This window comes from Tricharina praecox (assembly GCF_024521635.1).
Source record: "Tricharina praecox strain CBS 144465 chromosome Unknown BZA05scaffold_17, whole genome shotgun sequence".
In the NCBI taxonomy this organism is placed as follows: Eukaryota; Fungi; Ascomycota; class Pezizomycetes; order Pezizales; family Pyronemataceae; genus Tricharina; species Tricharina praecox.
The window spans coordinates 606,934-625,043 of NW_026250419.1; the positions used below are offsets into that span (position 1 = coordinate 606,934).

The 18,110-nt window shown below is 53.4% G+C and overlaps 7 protein-coding genes across 7 annotated transcripts; 4 read left to right on the forward strand and 3 right to left on the reverse strand.

The window, feature by feature from the left end:
• Positions 1–919: 919 nt before the first annotated feature.
• BZA05DRAFT_455064 (major facilitator superfamily domain-containing protein) lies at positions 920–3,075 on the forward strand (the record flags this gene model as incomplete). The annotated part of the gene is made up of 9 exons (XM_051487535.1): positions 920–1,237; positions 1,305–1,385; positions 1,441–1,521; positions 1,575–1,627; positions 1,679–1,834; positions 1,889–1,943; positions 1,997–2,303; positions 2,356–2,528; positions 2,587–3,075. 9 exons carry the CDS (start codon positions 920–922, stop codon positions 3,073–3,075), a joined length of 1,713 nt encoding a protein of 570 aa, XP_051338256.1.
• A 763-nt stretch (positions 3,076–3,838) lies between these two features.
• Positions 3,839–5,048, forward strand: BZA05DRAFT_437257 (uncharacterized protein). Its single transcript, XM_051486446.1, has 2 exons — positions 3,839–4,755; positions 4,808–5,048. The coding sequence occupies exons 1-2, from the start codon at positions 4,175–4,177 to the stop codon at positions 4,881–4,883; spliced, it is 657 nt and encodes a 218-aa protein (XP_051338257.1). The 5' UTR covers positions 3,839–4,174; the 3' UTR covers positions 4,884–5,048.
• Positions 5,049–5,760: 712 nt separating this feature from the next.
• Positions 5,761–7,662, reverse strand: BZA05DRAFT_475068 (P-loop containing nucleoside triphosphate hydrolase protein). The gene is made up of 2 exons (XM_051488159.1): positions 6,488–7,662; positions 5,761–6,436 (listed from the first exon to the last, which is right to left on the reverse strand). The coding sequence occupies exons 1-2, from the start codon at positions 7,557–7,559 to the stop codon at positions 5,832–5,834; spliced, it is 1,677 nt and encodes a 558-aa protein (XP_051338258.1). The 5' UTR covers positions 7,560–7,662; the 3' UTR covers positions 5,761–5,831.
• A 10-nt stretch (positions 7,663–7,672) lies between these two features.
• On the forward strand, positions 7,673–10,442 carry BZA05DRAFT_475069 (gamma-tubulin complex component protein). Its single transcript, XM_051488160.1, has 2 exons — positions 7,673–8,177; positions 8,243–10,442. Exons 1-2 carry the CDS (start codon positions 8,077–8,079, stop codon positions 10,320–10,322), a joined length of 2,181 nt encoding a protein of 726 aa, XP_051338259.1. The 5' UTR covers positions 7,673–8,076; the 3' UTR covers positions 10,323–10,442.
• BZA05DRAFT_402454 (uncharacterized protein) lies at positions 10,443–11,749 on the reverse strand. Its single transcript, XM_051484111.1, has one exon. The coding sequence runs from the start codon at positions 11,316–11,318 to the stop codon at positions 10,515–10,517; it is 804 nt and encodes a 267-aa protein (XP_051338260.1). The 5' UTR covers positions 11,319–11,749; the 3' UTR covers positions 10,443–10,514.
• BZA05DRAFT_402456 (uncharacterized protein) lies at positions 11,750–13,182 on the reverse strand. The gene has a single exon (XM_051484112.1). It carries the CDS (start codon positions 12,912–12,914, stop codon positions 11,802–11,804), a length of 1,113 nt encoding a protein of 370 aa, XP_051338261.1. The 5' UTR covers positions 12,915–13,182; the 3' UTR covers positions 11,750–11,801.
• Positions 13,183–16,265: 3,083 nt separating this feature from the next.
• BZA05DRAFT_402459 (uncharacterized protein) lies at positions 16,266–16,898 on the forward strand. Its single transcript, XM_051484113.1, has one exon. The coding sequence runs from the start codon at positions 16,323–16,325 to the stop codon at positions 16,677–16,679; it is 357 nt and encodes a 118-aa protein (XP_051338262.1). The 5' UTR covers positions 16,266–16,322; the 3' UTR covers positions 16,680–16,898.
• The last annotated feature ends 1,212 nt before the right edge of the window (positions 16,899–18,110 follow it).

Below are 18,110 nucleotides of genomic sequence, written 5' to 3' on the forward strand. Positions count from 1 at the left end.
CGTTGGAACAGGCTGTAGATCTGGCGCCGAGTACCAATAGGCACTCTCACGACGTGAGAAATGATGATATACCGAGAGCACACCGAGAGAGACCGGGAATGGGAGGGGAGGAGATACATAGCCAGGCCAAAAAGAGTAGATGGAGAGGAAAATAGAAGGGAACGGATGAAGAAAAAGAAACTGAATAGAGGAGAAGGAATAATGAACTCATGGCCAAGGGAGAACGAATATATATGGTATATGCTCAGATTACCACTCTCAAGACTAGAAGGTGAAAAAACGATGTGTAGTTGTTTGAACAGATGGGTTCGATCGAACGGAGCAAAGCAGGGACGGTGGGTGGAAGTGCTCTCTGTGAACTCGATTAGGAATGGCGGCAGAAACTGTTCTGTCCTTTGAGCCACTTACGCAGGATCGGGGCCCGTGGCGGGTAGCCAGTGAGACTTCGCTGAATAGTACGAAATGAACAAATACATGATATTAGAAGTTAAATCTCACCAGGAAGGTTCTCTCATAGTATCTTGGGTTCCTCGAGCATTGTGAACAAGTTCGGGGTGTTTTATCAGTTTGATGTTCTGTCTGGCTGTCCTAAAACGTACAGTCAATAGAAGGAAGAGGAGGGTAGAATGGCCGGGAAACATCTGCTTTTGAATAGCTGCGTCTATACAACTACCACAACCCATCCGCTCTCTACCCAGCCCACCCCTTCTTTGCTTCTACCCAATCCACCCCTCCTCCTTTGCTTCTGAAATTCATCCATCTTCCCCCATCGTCCCTCATCATACCCTTCTGATCTTCTCTTCCATATCTTTGCTAGTTGTTCTGATCAACAGCTCTCTGGTTCCTTCTAGCTACCGTCCGAGATTGTTCATCCAGGCTTTTCGATTCCCGGTCTCGGACACATCCAACTGCTTTCAAGATGGCTGAACACTCTGGCAATGGTGAGTTTGAGATGAACGAACTCCCTACCGGCCATTATCATGGCATTGAAGTTGAATCCGAAACGAACGAACTCCCTTCCGGAAACGCTCATGCTCAGGCTCATGAGGACCACCGCCCCCGCCACCCCCACGGCACTGGAACCTACTCGTTTGTTATGAGAGTCAACCGACCGGCAGCCAACTTCTCCGAGAACGTTGCTCACCCCCCAGCAACAATTGACCCGCAGCAGGACAGAGCCCGTCCTCGGGTCCTCTATATGGGTTACGATCCTGCTGACAACCTTGATCCGCTGAACGTATGATCCATTCATTCTACCCTGCGGATTTATGTTCTCCCTCAGGCCCATCTGCTAACTCCCACAGTGGCTGAGAGGCAGGAAGTACCTTTTTCTAGCTACTATATGTTTCATGAGCTTTCTCACGGACTTCTTGTCCGGATATGGCGTATGTTCACTCTAATCCTGCAATGTGGTTTCGCTACGAAGAACTCATGCTCCAGGTGCCCATGATGCTTCCGCAGAGCCAGGAGTGGGGTGTTTCCCTCATCGACGTGACCCGTTCCTTGACGGGTAACACATTCGTAAGTTGATCTTGAATAGTACATCGAGGGGACAGGTATCTAATTATTGTTAGACTCAGGGACTTGGCAGTGTACTGACGATCCCCTTTGCTCAACGCTACGGAGTGTTCGTCTCTCAAGCCACAACTCGTCCCGAATGATTACTGATGATTATTAGCTTACCTGTTATGTTCTGGTGTACTTCGATGACGCTCATGTTCACCATACTCTGTGCGGTTTCTCCGAATTGGATTGGCTCCATCGCCATCCGTGTACTTCAAGGATTCTTTTCCTCGGCTCCCCAGGTCCTAGGACTAACGATCATCCAAGAGATGTAAGTAGGGTTCACAACATTGCGTTGGACTCTGTTCATGCTGACTCATTTGAGGTTTATTTTCGAGGAGCATGCCAGGATGATTGGTATTTGGGGCTGGTCTGTTCTGGTAAGCTGCCTGAAGATGTCAACTCCGGACGGTACACTGACTGAAGATACCAGATTGGTCCATACTTCGGACCCTTCATGGGTTCGTTCATCCTGAAGGCACTTACCTGGCGTCAGGCATGGTGGGTTGCTGTCGGCTTAGTTGCCTTTGGGCTTCTTCTGGTCATTCTGATCCTCGAAGAAACGGGTTATGACCGTGTCAATCGGTTCAATAATCCCCTTCACCCTGGAGGCTACTTTGAAGACAAAGTGTTCACCCTCTCGGGGATGATGGGGTACGAGGCCGGAGGCCGGAAGAAGTTTTTTCAGGCGGTTCATGACATCTGGCTGGTCTTCCGGCAGCCACAATTTGTCTTGCTATGTGAGTGCTCGTCAACTATTTGATTTCTGAAGAAAACTGACGTCTTCTGCAGTCATTTACCACGGTACGACGTACATGTGGACTGTAGGGCTCAATGGAACTTTGATTTCATACCTGGTACCCACAGTTTCAAAAGGGGGGTACGGATTTGATACGGTCGGCCTTGGGTTGATCTACTTTGCGCCCATTGTGGCGATAATTCTGGGCGAGCTCTTCGGCCATTTCGTATGTCACATTCTCGTCCCCTTCAGTTCGTAACGACAGGGCTAACATCATCTTCAAGTTCAACGAAGCGCTGCAAAACCGTTCTATTCGGAGGAACCAAGGGATCTTTAAGCCCGAGGACCGTCTCTGGGGACTGTACCACGCCTCACCGTTGATGACCCTCGGACTGATCCTCGTTGGCTTCTCGCTTGAGAGGCATTGGCACTGGTCCGTGGTCGCTGTCACTTGGGGTCTCTTCGTCTTCGCTGCGATGACGAGCACCGTTGTGATCTCCGCATATGTCCTGGACTGCTTCCCCGAGCAATCCGCAATCACCGCTGCGCTGCTCAACTTCAGTCGCGTGTTCTTTGGCTTCCTCGCCCCGATCTTCCAGAAGACTTGGAGCAACAAGGTTGGAGCCGATTGGAGCTTTACAACCCAAGGTTTCATCTGCTTGTTGGCTCTGCTATTGGTTATTACTGTCCAGCGCTTTGGAAAGAACTGGAGAACCAAAGGAGAAATGGGACCCTCCATGATTATGCTTCAGCACGGAGCTACGGCTCGTTGATCGGTTGTGCCTGCGTTGCGCGCAGTTGATGAGGTTGACACGATATGATGTTGATTGGTTGATTTGTGTTTTTTTCCCCTGAATTTCTTTGAGAGGGAGTTCATTTGTGGCACGCTTTTCAGTCTTTTTTTTCCTGTCTTTTCCTGAACAGCCCGGAGAGATTCGTTGGTTAGGTTGTTTTATGGCCTGACTGAATCGTTTTCCGAGTTCCCGACGTCTTCCGAGATCCTTTCGAGAGGATGGCAAATACAGAAAGGAACTAGTTCCCCTCACCCCTCAGCCCCGCAACATCTAGCTCTCAGCCACGGTCAAGTTTGGCTAGGATTAGATTTTGTCTGCTTAAGGATTGACGATAGGATGACCGGAAAAGTTTCTGTGCTTTCAGAAGGGGGATGCGTTTGCTTTTTACTTTCGGGAAGGGGGATGCGTTTGCTTTTTTTTACTTGGTTGAAATATTCTTGATGACAATACTGTACGACACGATGGGAAGAACCTGGACTGCAACATCTCGAATTCAACATGGTTGCACACTGCGAATTTTTACGATTGAATGATGATCAAAGAACTTGACTCTGCACATAATTGCTCGGAGAACAGAACTTCGGATACGAGCTTCGGTGTTGCGTGGTTTTGATGATACCTACGTGCATTCTAAGTAGGTATTGAAAGCAGAACTCACAATACCTATCTCATCTGTCATGCCCTAAAGACTCGCAGAGAACTATAATTTCTCGAATTGAATCCAGTTCTCTGTGCTAGTGATGAAGATAAATCAACGTGCATCAGCCTTCTTCTATTCTCCTCCCTCAGTTTTCACCAACTTAAACCTTAAGCCTCCAGGCTGCAGCACTAGTTAGAACTCCCACCTACCTAGATAGTACGCACACTACTGTGAGCGGCCCGAGCTGCATCCCAATTTCGCTTCGCCCTTGTCATTTCCATCCAGGAGGACAGCCGGGTTTTTCTAAACAAGGCCGAGCAGCAGCAGCGGTGGAAACTACCACTCTCCAGCTGGCAGACACTCCCTCCCTCCTCCCATTCACTCGACGGGGACAACACAAGAACAACAACCCAACGACCCACCACCACGGGAGCAAAAATGTTCAACACCCTTCTCGACCTCCTCAAAACCTCCCCCTTGAACTTCTGCTGCATCGGCTCGCCTCCCGAATCGCCGCGGCTGACCCCGCGAGTCGTAATCACCCGCTCCCCCTCCCCAGAAACCTGCGGAAAAGCGACCACGACATCCGCAGTTCCCAGCAGCCGCCGGCGGCTCGACCCTCGCGGAGCCCGTGGCCCCTTCCCCGTCACCGTCGAGCACCTCGAAGATGTCATCGAAGACGTCGTGATCGCGCCCGGCGTGGCCGAGGCGCAGCGGGCTGTGGTCGTTGCGTCGCCTCCTGCCACGGCAAAGGGGAGGAGTGTCAGCGAGAACAACATCACTGCGAACGCTGGGAAGAGGATGAGTGGGATCGGATGGCATGGCCGCCATTCTAGCAGCGACTCCAAGATGACAAAGCCGAAAACTCCTAAGACTCCAAAGACGCCGAAGAGGAAACATGCCAGGGGCGTGTCCGCGGCGAGCTCGAGGCCGCCTATCACACCCGTCAGGCTCAATGGTCATGCTAGGCAGATTAGTAATGCTTCCATCACGAGTATGGGGAGTGTTTTGGGCGAAGAGTGGGTTTCTCATCTTTCTTCTACATGGTTGCTGGTGCTGATAAGGAATTAGGATGAAACGCGGCTATCTAAGCGCCATCTGGATGCTGGAGCGAGATGATCAGGAGGCCGCCGCCCTGGGGCGGTAATCCATACAGCTGGCTGTCTGTTGGGGAGGGGGGAAGTGGACGGTGATTAATGGACAGGTCCGGCACGTGGAGTTCGGCGTGGGAGGAGTTTGCAATTTCTTAACGGCGGCATTTTCATTATTAGATACTTATCGAGACTCGAAACCCCCATCATCCCCATCCCCCTCCATTCCCCACACCGCTCAAGCAGCAGCCCATTTTTGTATAATACGTTCGTTTAATCCTCAATTTACAGTAGTTCGTTCAATTCGTTCACATCTCCCTCTCTCCCCTCCATCCTCTCCCCCCTCCACCGCGGCCATAAAGCTATAGTTTTGGACCAACAGCACTCTTGCCACCAGCAGGGTTCCACACATATCCCTCAGCAACAGGGCTCGTTCTCATTGAGGAGTCGACAATGGTCCCACGCATACCACCGAAGGCAACGCCCGGCTTGCCGAGCTTATCGGTGAAGAACACAGGGTGCAGGATTGAGGGATTGTAGCGTTGCTGCTGCTGGGACGTGTTAGTAAGGTCAGGAGACCAGAAGGGCAGGAACCGACGACGGTGGGTGGGAGGGGGAACGTACGCTGGGAGTGCCGGAGGCGGTGGGACGGTGCGAAGGGGAGGTTAATGTTGTGAACATTGTTTTGCTGGAGTTCTTTTCGCGTTTTCGTGCGTATGTGGTTCGTGGGGGAGGAAGTGATCGTGGTGAGACGCGTCGTGGACTCTGGAGGTGAGGTGAAGCTGTCAGCTGTAGCTTGGGGACGCGAACAGGTCTGCAGTAGCACAGCACGAGTCCGAACCCTTACCTCGGCATTCACCGGCAGGGGCAGGCAGGCTGTGACATCATCTTCACTCGAAATCATTCGATTCGAAAAATATCGTCAAAAATATTATTCGACTGAGGTCTTTTTATCGTCGCAAATTATACCCCTATACATTCACATTACATGGTCCCCTCCTCCCTTAAAATTCACCAAAGACCGCTCCCTCCTTCCCTCCTTTCTCGCCCAGCCTAATGAATCTATCAATGCCCTCGGGCACCTCCTCAGATACATGACTTACAACGACCATAGCCTGCCTTCCCTCATCCCATCCGCGCTCGGTCTGCAGGAGACCAAAGCACCGCTCCCGCACCTCCTTCCGCATGCCACTGAACGCCTCATCGAAGATCGTCAGATCCCGCTTCGGCGCCGTAGCTCGCAGAAATAGCGCCAAACGCTGCGTGCTCATGTCTGCGTCGCCAAATGGCATATCCCAGTCTCCCACTAGATCTTGAAACTCGGCGAGGATGGCAGTGAGGTGCTCGCGCTGCGAGGGTGATATCTCGGGTATTGTGAGGAATGTGGCTGCGAAACCGGATTCAACGCAGCGACGGAGGGATAGGTGCCGTGGGAAGAAGGAGTGCAGTTCTGGTGATGATAGGCCAATCCGGGATTGTACCTCAAAGACGCTGATGCCGCGTTGGCCAGGTTCGGGAAGGCGCGGACGGGAAAAGTGCTTTATAGGCAGGGAGTAGGTTAGTGGATGATCCGATGTGAGGAGTGAGGTTAATGTTGTCTTGCCGGAACCTGAGTGTGGATCAGTATGTGTGGTTGGAAATCATTGGGACATAGGCATACCGTTCGGTCCGAAGAGACCCCACTTCTCACCGCGTCGGATCGTCCACGAGAAATCGGATAAGATGACGTTGTCGTAGTAGGCAATCTTGATGCCTTCCATTTCGACGAGAGGTTCTGCGAGTTTCTTCTCTGGTGGAGATGATGGATTGAGTTTCCCTATTCCTGCCCATGCCTTTTCAACCACTCCAAGACCTTCACGATCTTCGTCGCCTTCTAGGAGTATTCTCTTGCCCTGATTCTTGACTTCCGAGATGACGTTTTCCTTCTCGCCCAGAGAGACCACCTTGTCATCTTCCACATACACCAGATGCGTCGACCACTTCGGCACCGGATCCTGCGGCCTCAGTCCCAACGCCACTGGCGTGGCACTTCCACCCGCTGCTGGCGTCGAAACGCGATCCAGCAACTCCGACAAAAGTGTATGACCCTTCGGATCCAACCCCATAAACGGCTCATCAACCAGGAGTAGCTCTGGGCGTTTCAAAAGTGCCTGGGCGATCCTCGCTCGCCTCGACTGCCCATTACTCAGCGTCATAACCGCCTGGTCCTTTAGCTCCACCAAGCGCAGCTCCACCATCACCCGATCCAGTAACTGTTTATTCTCTTCAGCCTCCTGCGCCTCCTCTGCCAGCCGCTGCGACGTCGCGCTTTCGTACGGGTTCAGTCGCGACTCGATGCTAGATTCTAGCCATTCAAAGAGTGTCTGGTCAAATTGTTCACGCAGCGTCTCGTAGCGCGCGGAGATGTAGCCGTCCCCACCGGTGCCGCCATGGAGCATTCCCTGAGTTGACCCCCCGCCGAAGGAGACCAATTCGATGGAATTGTGTGGCCATTTCTTGTGTGCGGAGAGGAACGGGTAGCTACGCGAGTTGGGCGGCGAGGCGAGGAGGGAGCCGCGCAGGATCGAGAGGAAAGTTGACTTGGAGGGACCGAGGATTGCCCATTTCTGTGTGGGCGTGGAGGTAGTGGATGCGGGGAGTGTGAAGGTGGTGTTGGCGAAGAGTGCGGCGGAGGTGGGGGTGCGGCGGAAGGCGGCGGTGCGCAGGGAGATGAGAGGAGGCGGCCTAGTCATCGTGGGTCAGTCTTTGGGTATCTCTGTAAATCTTTTTCTAGCTGTTTGATTCTCTTTCTGTTTTCATTGAAGTAGGAGGAGGTGTGGATATGACTGACCGGAGATATGGAAGGTGAGTAAGTAACAGCTACCTACCTAGAAGAAAAGACCGGTCGGGGGTGAGGTGGGGAGAACGGCACATCTCATTCCGAGTCGATTGTATGGCTGTTGGCAATACCATGACTCCTCGAATCTGTGACGATTTACAGTTGCAAGCAGAGCCAACAATTCTTGATGGCAATTGAATCCGGACAGTCCGTAATGAATCCATCGTCAGAGGCAACCATTCTCACGTCACACAGCAAAAACACACCGTGCATAGACGGGAAACTGAAACCATAACTAACCCCCCATCCTTGCCTCGAACTGCGACGCGCTACAGATCGCGAACCCTCGGTCGACATCATCTCAAACCCACCACCTTCCAACACCTCCATATGCGAACCAACCTCCCCGCCACGCTCGAACCGATACCCAAATGCTCCACGAGCTCTTCCTACTACTCTCCGGAAACCCATCGCCGCTGCTCACCGCAAATGGCCTCCTTAAATCCTTCCCCCTCGTTTCGCCCTCGGAAAGGTACCGACCCCCTCCCCGCCGTAGCGGAGCAAGCACCAACGCATCTAACTCTCCTTCTTCACTAGAGCTCTATTAGATAACTTCTCGAACCTCGGCCACCTCCATATCTCTCTGCGACGTGCTTGCTCCAGCATCACTACCTCGCACCCCTCAACGATCGCGCGCGCAGTAGCAAGCGGCATCGAAACACACCATCTGCAGCGCTTTCGCACGCGAATACTGGCTGTCGAGGAGTCTATACTGAAGCGACAAACCGGGATTGTCGATGGTTATGATATCGTGTCACTAGCGAAAGTTATGAGCGGATTTGACGGGTGGGATAGGATACTGCGGTATCTTAGCGACCTTGTGGAGGCGATCGCACCGAGTAAGGAAAAGGATGGGGTCCATATGTCCGGCGCGGAGATTATAAACAGATTGCGGAAGGATATTTACACTGGTTATCCGTCGCTGGAGGAGGCATCGTTGCACCTACTCGAGATCGCTGAGACAGCGTGGTTGCGGGAGATATCGACGTGGGTGCTGTACGGTCGGCTTCCGTCGTCATCCACATACGGGAGCAGTAGCCCATCCACGGACTTCTTCATCACGGAGGTTGAGGGAGATGTAGTGCAGAACCCAGGCGGTGAGGAGGAAATGGGCGTGCTGAAGGAATACACAATCAACAAGAGACTTCTTCCCGGATTCGTCACGGCACAGACTGCTTCGTCGATCGTGTTTATCGGGCGCGCGCTATCGATGATCAGGCTTCGTGGTGGATTGGCCGCAACAAACGAGTCGACCGCGGCTGTCGCATCACCTGAGATGACACTGCTACCGATGCATCTGACGTTCTTGCAATCCCTCAAATCACCACTCACGCCACAGAAGCTCACAAACGCCATCGCGGCAATAAGATTGTCGCTGTCGAGACATACCCTGCAAACTCTCCTGCCAGCGGAGAAGGTTCTAGACGCCATCCATGTCCTGCGCGAGTTCTTCCTTCTCGGCCGTGGAGAATTCGCACTCAACCTGATTGAGCAGTCTTCTGAGCGTGTTCGCAACCGATGGCGTCGGCCCGGTGCATTGAAGGCTCCCACGGGCGGTGTACTGATCAAGGAGGGCGAGGTATCAGCGATTCTAACACGCACCTGGGGCGTTCTCTCCTCCCTACAAGGCGAAGAAGTGATCGACGAGCGTCTCGACACGGCACGAGATCTACTATTCCTTTCCCTCTACCAGCCACCAGCATCCACGCCAGGCAAGAAATCTGGGGACAGCTTTAAAGATATCCTCGTAGGCGTGCCAATATCTCTCAATTTCCACCTCTCTTGGCCGCTGGAGCTATTTCTACAGCCTACCGATCTAGAGGATTACGACTCCATCTTTGCATACCTTATCGCGGTGCGGAAAGCACAGATGCGTCTACAGAGTCTTTGGCAAGGCCGGCGGCAACCAGTGCAAACCCATGTCACCAAAGAAGAACGCATCAGCCGCAAAGCCGTCTTCCGTGAGCGCGAAGCCAAAGAGAGGAAGATCTGGGCCACCGCCTCCGTCACGATATTCTTCCTCGAGACCCTAGTCTCCTACTGGCAAGGCGAGGTGATCGAAAGTGCTTTCAAATCACTAGTCGACATCGTCTCACCGCCACAGGCAACTGCCGATGACGACGATGAGGATGAAGGTGATATCTGGCGGCATACATCAACCATGCTATCGTCGTCTTCGCGCCCCAGTATTGATGAGGCCACTCTCCAAGACATCGACCACGACCAGAAACAGCAGGATCCCGAAAGTCTCATGCGAGCCCACTACGCGTACCTTGTCTCCATCCGGAGGAATCTTTTCATGGAGGATATTGTCTTCGCTCCGCTCATCAAGAACCTCCTGCAGCAATGTGATGTGATGGCCGGCGGGATAGAACGACTGAGACATCGATATACGATACAGGATTTGGACGTCCAGAACCTCATGATGGGCGATGAGGAGTCGGCTAGGCAGGCGGTGCTGGAAAGGTGTAGGGGGGTCACAGCACTACTAAAGCAGTTGATGGGGAGACTGCACCGGATCGACGAGGAACGGGAAGAGTGGGATGATGGAAGGGGGGAGGGTGCGAAGGTGGATCGATTGCTTATGAGGATGGATTTGGGGAATCTGGATGCGTAAACAGCGTGGAGGGAGTGAGGGAGTTTGGAGTTAGGGGCTTTTTGATTACTGGCGGAGCAGGATTGTACTTCGCGGCTGTTTACATCATTCGGATGAGGTGAAGAAAGATTGAATTGCAGTAACACGTCTCTTCCAGATATCCAAATGATTGCGTTTTGCTTCTTTTCACTACATACCACTCACAAACTAGTCCTAGACCATCATCAAGTTTCCACCCCCCACCGCCAGCACCTGTCCCGTCACCCAGGCGGCCCCCGGACTGACTAAAAACTCGATCACTCCCGCCACATCATTAGGAACCCCCAACCTCGGCGCCGCAGGATTCTGCTTTGCCTTCGCCTCCCAGAACTCCTGGCGGTCCTTTGGCAGCTGCTCGTACAAATCCGTGCGCATCATGCCCAATGCCAGGGCATTGACCGTCATCCCGCCGTACTTCTGCCCCAACTCCACCGCCCACGTTCTCGTCATACTCTCGAGCGCCGCCTTGGACGCACTATACGCGGTGGTGTTCGGCCGGCCGAGATGCGAGCCCTCGCTGCTGATGTTGATGATCCTGCCCGTTCCCGACGTTGAGAAATGCGGCAGCAGCGCAGAGACCAGCAGCGCGGGGAACAGTGTGTTCGCCGTTAACGTCGGCATGAGGGTCTCGGCGAAATTCGCGGCCGACAGCGAGGAGAGGGTGGATAGCCCCGCGTTGTTGACGAGGATGTCGACCTTCCGCCCGCCCAGCGCGGCGAGGATCTGCGCGATGGAGGGCTCCGGCGTGAGGATGTTTGCTGATACGCCGGTGAACGACGGGAGAACCTGCGTGAGACGCTCGGCTGCCGCGGTGGAGGTGTTGTATGTGCCGATCACCGAACAACCCAGGGAGGAGAGGGCAAGCGCTATTTCGAGCCCGATGCCGCGGGTGGCGCCGGTGACTATGGCGACACGGCCCGAGAGGGTCTGCGGCTTGTTGGTGTCTAGCTTGAAGGTTTCGGCGAAGATGTTGGTCATTGTGGCGATTGATTTCGATGGTTGAGGGAGGTTGGATGATAGGAATGGCGATATACGGCTGAACAATGGCTTGAGGTTTCATACAAGCGGGGGGTTCGGGCGGTTTTTATACCCCCTCTCCATACAGCTCCCCACGGCCCTTATGATCAACATACCCGAAAGGCGGGGGAAGTTACCACGACAAAAGCGGGGCAGTCGGTTCAATCGAATAATCTACCGTATTTGACCCCCATAGTAGTTACCTGCACGACAACGTGTAGCCCCGCTCTAACGCAGAACCATCAGCTGGAGCTCTCTTGGGCCATTGTGACTCTTAGTGCTGCTTGCGGAACATCGGGATTTGGGTTTTGACCGCAGGTCGCATATGCGTAAGGCAGACAGACGAATGTTCCATCCACCATCATTGGCTGCCGCAGCTGGGCGTTTACCGGTCATGAAAATAACTCGTTTCGGGGGATTGCACGTGGAACTCGCGTTCATATTTTACGGCGCACGAGGCCTGCTATCTTCCAGCGAAAACCGCCCGTGTTCATCCAGGGGCATCATCGGATCAGCATCCTTCATGGCATTGGGAATATCCCCCGTGCCAAGTCTCCTGACAACCTCCCGCTCATCGCCGCCACACATCACCAGCATCCGCGAGAGATACCCGTCTCCATACTTTGCCGGTATGTTATTGTGTATGAAATCAATCTTTGCCCGCTGACGGAGCGTCGACGAGGAGATCTTTGAGGGATGCGGATCTAGCAGATGCAGCTGCGTACGCGGCGTGATCATACCCGAGGGCAGCGGTATCATGCTTGGTCTGAAGCCGGGAGAGATTGCATGCGGGATCTGGCTTGGTATGGGGCCGGGAGAGAGAGCGGAAGGCTTGATCGGGGCGAGCGGGATCTCCATGAACTCCGGGGTGATTGGTGTCAGCGCATGTGCCGGCGGCTTCGCCTCTTGCTCGTCCCGTCCATCAATAAGCTGTCTCTTCCGACGCTCGTGACGTTGTTTGTTTTTCAGTCGCTTCTCCTCCTTCTCCTTGGCGTCGGCTGAGGCCTTCTCCTTAGCGTCGGCTAACGGCGAGCGCACTCTCGCCTTTCCTTTGCCCTTCCTGTCCCCTCTCCCCTTTCGCTGGGATTTTCCGCTGCTACCGCTCGTGACCGAGGATGCTTGCCTCACACTGGTACCGCTTGGAACTTGCGGCTTGTACACATCGTCCGGAACAGTGGGCTCATGCAATCTCGGCTCTACCGGGGGCTGGTGCTGGTGCTGGGGCTGGCTATTGCTTTGCATCCTGTCCCTCTCCTCCCTCTTCGACTGCTGGATCCTCTCCCACCTATCCTCTTCGATCTTCCTCTCCCTCCTCTGCGCTTCCCCCTCTTCCTCTCCATCCTTTTCCACCCTCTGTGGAGACGCCCACGGATTCTTCGCGCCGTAACGGTTCAGCTTCATCGGCGCGTTTGGCCTGACTCGTCGCTTTCCAGGCCCTGCTGTGGGTGGCTGAGGGTTTTGAGGGGTGAGTGTTTGGAGAGGTACGACGGGAGGTGGAGGTGGAGCAGGGGGATCCGTGGGAAGACAGCAGCCTAGGAATTCTCGGAAAGCTTCCATGGTGGTTTGATACGGGGTATTTTAGAGGACGCGAGGATGATACAGAACTGGAGGGGTATTTCTAGACGAGCGGGGAATGCGGGCATCTTGAGTGCAGAGGGATGGGACGTGTTGAAGATCCGCGTGTGAGGGTTAGAACTAGGGTACTCAAGGCAACCGTTCCTGCCCGCAGAGTCTTATACCTGCGGCCATGTCACCGGTATGCTTCGCTTTTAGTGTATGTATGGGTAGAACACTCATGGCCTCTGTTTCGTAAAATCATCACAGGTCACTCGTCAAGCGTGATCACGGGATGTCACATGACCTCTTGGCAGCATGAAACCGACGGCATTATTCAGGATCACCTGAGCGCTCTACGCGCAATACGTCATGACTCCGTGACTCCATCGGTGACAAATACACAGGTTCCTTCACGTCGAAGAGTCTTCGCGTTTTCATGTAAGGGCACAACCCATGCCATCGTATTACATGATACATGATGCTTGCAGGAGGTCTCCCTGCGATGACTCCTGAAGAAGTAGTTGTCGCTCCGGGTTAGTCCGCGAACGCAAAGACATCTTCTCAGATGTAGAATTTGTAATGTTTGCCTGGAGGACGACATGATTTCGAAAAGAGGAACAGATTGTTGTTGAGTGACAGAACAAGATTTATCTTGGAGCCATTAAGGCCTTTGGTCTGTGGGAAACCGGGGATAATAAGGATGAGAGAAATTTAAATTTTGAGTATCTGATTTCACAACCGTGAGCGAAACAGGGAAGAGTGACGATAAGGTTATTGAGGAGAACTCTTGGTAGAGAAGGTGGCAGTTATGGTTGGTTGGTCAATTTCGGAGGCTGAGGTATGGCTAAACCAACCGTGGTGATCATAACAGGGCCAAATATTGGCTTACAACTACTTGGGTGCTTCGGCGAAACCGGAAACATCGCTTAGGAAGAACTGCTCGGGAGTAACAGCCTGCGATGAACCATGGTATTTGGTGGGTTGGGCCAGTTAACAACGGTTATTTTTCTGACTTCACCAGCAATCATTCGCTATCCGAAGTTCCTGTCAATTCTTCAGCTACAATGCAGTGGTCGAAGATCTCATGCAACCGTGATGACAGAGAGAACCCAGCCCGTCTCGAGGTTTTTGGGTTCATCACTCGAACACCTATTCCATACGATCAATGAGTGAGGAAAGTAGTGAAACGCTGAAGGTAGGGGTCTCGGACGGCTACTAGACGAAGATAGAAAATGCAGCACGAGTATAATGAAAACAAATGGTTCATTCAATCTATTACAAAGGTGGATAATTGATATACCGAATGCTGAATTAAGGCCCTGACTTATGTATGAGCTGCTGGTCAAGTTCTTACTACCTAGCTCTTTAGAAATGCGGTTATATTTAAGGGAAACAATTTCACCTTATACTTCCTATCAAAGAGGGGGTATAAAAAGAACGTTATTTCCGTTGGACGAATATTGATATCGAATCAAGGCGTATTGAACAACACGTATTTTGACCGTTTTGATGCTGTCACAACCAATTGTCCAAAAATACTGTAGTAATACTACAGCTTTTACCACTCCTTGCATTACGCAGTAATAATACAGGTAAATAAGGCTGCATCAATTGGTATTGAATTTCTTCCGCGGCATTCGTTATTTAACCATTCACCGCAAAACCGGCGTGCCCGGCGGTCCACAGTAATTATGCCCAGCTCGCAATCGGAACATCGTAGCCGAAAATATCGTCACGGCGATAGCCAGCTGCCAATTTTCCAGCGCGCAGTAGCAAAGCTTGACTTGGAGTAGTCGCATGTTCGTCCTAAAACCCGCCAGGCTGAGGTTACACGCCCAACCCTCTGCATTCCACGCATCCCAAAAATCACCATCAGATATCGGCGATAACCCGAGTGATCGCTTATGTATATCCGAAAGAAAATACCTCGACGGCCCCCACTCTGAATCCTGATCTACCTTACTTCTCGACCGGGCAAGCCCGCATTTGCACAGAGAACTTCGCTACTGTAGATTTTCACTGATAAGTTACCTGGGTAGACTCACAGGGAGGCAGGGACGTTCAGTGGGTGGAACTGGCTGATGCGGTTTGGGAATAAGACAGACGAAGGCGAAGACGAGGACGAAGACGTAATATATGCTGCTGCTGCTGCTGGGGAGTGCCTGTCAGTCACTGAATGTCTCGCTGGGAGAAAATCACCCGCACGTCTGTATGTAGGAAGTATGTACACTCCGTATCAACCTTGCCGTCGATGCGGATCAGGAGGCTGGGATTTCGCTTATGGAAGTTTAAAATATCGCTCACCTTTGTTAGCATTGCGAACCCATGAAATACGAAAGCGACGGCTGCAGACTTGCAGACTTGCAGTGACTGCGGGCGTGTGTGGGGGGGAGGGGAGCGGCGGCATCAGCTGGGTCAGGTATATATTTCGCCTCACAGTTGTGCGGTCGAATGTGACCTCGTGAAGTGGGGGGAATTTGTAATGTAATGGCCGGAGAGTTTACGGGGGGGGGGGCGGGGCAGCAGCAGCAGCAGTGGACCCTCGCGATCGTCGACCGTGTGGTTCGATGAAGAGCTGAGCTCCAGTGGAAGGCCCGGAGCGGAAGTACCACATTATGCACACTTCCTTCTCGGTGAGTGCATCGCGAGCTTCCGTTTGGATAGTGGATGGGTGGCATGTCGCCGTTTCACCTCCACAGCTCGAGTTACTAACTGACTATCGACGACGATTGGTGTTCGCAGGCAGGCAGGCAGGCAGGCAGGTCGCTCTGCAGCGAAGGGCGTTTCTGCACGGTGCTCAGTCGTTCGATTTTGACGGGTAAATCCGCAGCCACCCCTGAATATCCCGCCTTGCCTAGTTGATCTACTAGACTGCAGCGTGAAGGTTCCGGAGTCGGACTGGATCGCTACTGCCAGCAATTCGCAGACATCTCTATGGCCGATAGGCGACGATAACTAAACTGGCCTGTGTACAGCAGTACTGCTGCTCCTGTTACTGCCTCTGCTGATGCTGCCGCTGCATGTGTGGATCAGACACCTTGGCGATTCTCAGCTGGACGATACCGCACCCTGCATCGCTGGATGACGCCGTGACGGACTTGGACTCGTCATCAATTGCCACCCTTCCTAGTTAAATCTGCGGCACATCGAGGTACTCGTGCAACGACGAGATCCCAGAGACCAGTCAGTCAGCCAGCCCAGTCCAGCCCGGCCAGCCACTGGCCAGTTTCAGCGGTTCCGGGAGGTCGATGGTTGATTTGATTTGCTCTGCACCCAATAGTTACGACCGTATCCGCCTGTGAAGCAGTGCTGAGGCAGCTGCCAGCTTGCTACATGAACGACATCTAGATCCGACTGGTCACACTCACACGTACATACGGCGGAGCGGTACGCCGCCGGCATGCCTTTATGGGCTTTCTTCTCCTTCTCCTGGTGTTTCGTAGCGGAGGACCGGAAGCACCATCACGGCATGGCCACCATCCGCGTGCCAGCAAAAGAGTGCTTCGAGTCGTCCGGCGGAGCGGCAAAAGTCTTATCATCATCTACGCGTCGTATCTGCAGCAGGAGGGCAGCAGACTCAGCACACACAAGGCCCTACGACGGTATGTATGTACACATGTACGAGGGCTTGTAAACCAATTGACTCACTGCGACTACCTACTCGGAGTAGTAGTTAGCTCGACGATCTTTCCACTGAACACTAACTATTACGGTAGACTGGTCACTGCGGGCGTGGCTTCGAACCCTCGTGTGATTCTACCCTGAAATGCCCTTCCTCGATGGCCCGAAATAATTTGCATTGACAGAGTCCAGACAGGTAAGGCTTACGACGCGGCCTCTCGAAGCAGTTTTTTTTACTGGTGGAGACTCGTCAGTGGTCAGTTCGGGTGTTGGAGCGCAAGCAAGGCTAGCTCTATCTCACCACGGCCATCAGGATTAAATCCGAAGCCTCGAGCGAGCCGAAAAGGCTATATGTGCTTTTTTCATGGAGACAGTGAAATTCTTCGTCCACTTGATCGTCTGGAATGGGAAGTCGTTTGGCCCCTGGTACACCCCAAGTCACTCGCGCTAAGACGTTGAAATATAGTTTGCCATAGACTGGCAAATCATTTGCCACCCGCTGCGACCAGACTTGTCTCCATCCAAGGCTGACCATCGATTACGCATTGAAACTGGTTTTGTCTTAGCCGCGCGCTCGCAGGAAAAAACTAGGTAGCGGGATGCCATTTCCGGTGGCGGCATGAATATCCACTTGGGTACATACGGTACGGTAGCTACGTGCCCGCCACGCCACGCCACGCCCGCCCTACATACGGTCCGGCTCAGGGACCCGTACCGTACCCATAACCGTACCGTGTGTACCGTCTGTGCCCCGCGCCCCGCCCCGCCCCCCCACGCGTCGGTGTGTGGGTGCGTGTGTGTCCAACGGTGCTTGCCGTCCCGTTCATCCCAATGATCCCATCCCTGTTTTCCAGCTCGCCAAAAAAAAGCATGACATCAACACTTCGTTGGTGTTTCAACGCGAACGCGCAAGAAGCCGGACGAGCCTTCCCAGTACATACTGTACCCATCGTCACCCGGCGCCACAGCTACTACACATGTAAGTACGGTAGTCCATGACGACGGCAAAATCTAGGGGTATACCGTATCCGAATGTTGAAACCCCCATTCATGATTCATCGATATCGTGCAGCAGCTAGCAGCCAGCTCGATGATCGCACCGGCGGGTGTGCACTGCGTGCGTGTGCGACTGTGCGACTCATATGTGCGTGCGTGCGGGCGGGCGTGCAAACGGGACGAAGGAAGGAAGGAAGGAAGAGAGGCACCTGGCACCTGGCAGATCGTCGCTCGCTCGCTAATACTGATGGGGCATTACTGGATTACTGGTATGATGTCAGGAAGTAGGTTGGGAGGTGCTTGGATGCTTGGGTGCTTAGTTATGCAGTTATGCATGCGCGGGCCGGGGCAACGCTCGGGAGTGGAGGCGTGGGCGTGGGCGTGGGCGTGGGCGCGGGCTGGGGCGGGGGAAATAAAACCCCCGTCCGTCTTGATCTAGGTACTCTACTGCGGAAAACTACCCCTCCACGGGCCACCGACGGACCACCAGAGAATGGAATCGACGGCTGAGCAGCTCGATGACCGACGTCACCGCGGTTTCGTCGACGTTGCTCTATGCACTTGCACTTGCAAGATCCG

Coding starts and splice junctions, on each gene's coding strand:
- BZA05DRAFT_475068 (XM_051488159.1), bottom strand. CDS start 7,559: ATGACTAGGCCGCCTCCTCTCATCTCCCTGCGCACCGCCGCCTTCCGC. Junction 6,437..6,487: donor GGGTCTCTTCGGACCGAACG/GTATGCCTATGT, acceptor ATCCACACTCAG/GTTCCGGCAAGACAACATTA.
- BZA05DRAFT_402459 (XM_051484113.1), top strand. CDS start 16,323: ATGGGCTTTCTTCTCCTTCTCCTGGTGTTTCGTAGCGGAGGACCGGAA.
- BZA05DRAFT_402454 (XM_051484111.1), bottom strand. CDS start 11,318: ATGACCAACATCTTCGCCGAAACCTTCAAGCTAGACACCAACAAGCCG.
- BZA05DRAFT_437257 (XM_051486446.1), top strand. CDS start 4,175: ATGTTCAACACCCTTCTCGACCTCCTCAAAACCTCCCCCTTGAACTTC. Junction 4,756..4,807: donor GGGAGTGTTTTGGGCGAAGA/GTGGGTTTCTCA, acceptor ATAAGGAATTAG/GATGAAACGCGGCTATCTAA.
- BZA05DRAFT_402456 (XM_051484112.1), bottom strand. CDS start 12,914: ATGGAAGCTTTCCGAGAATTCCTAGGCTGCTGTCTTCCCACGGATCCC.
- BZA05DRAFT_475069 (XM_051488160.1), top strand. CDS start 8,077: ATGCTCCACGAGCTCTTCCTACTACTCTCCGGAAACCCATCGCCGCTG. Junction 8,178..8,242: donor CTCGTTTCGCCCTCGGAAAG/GTACCGACCCCC, acceptor CTTCTTCACTAG/AGCTCTATTAGATAACTTCT.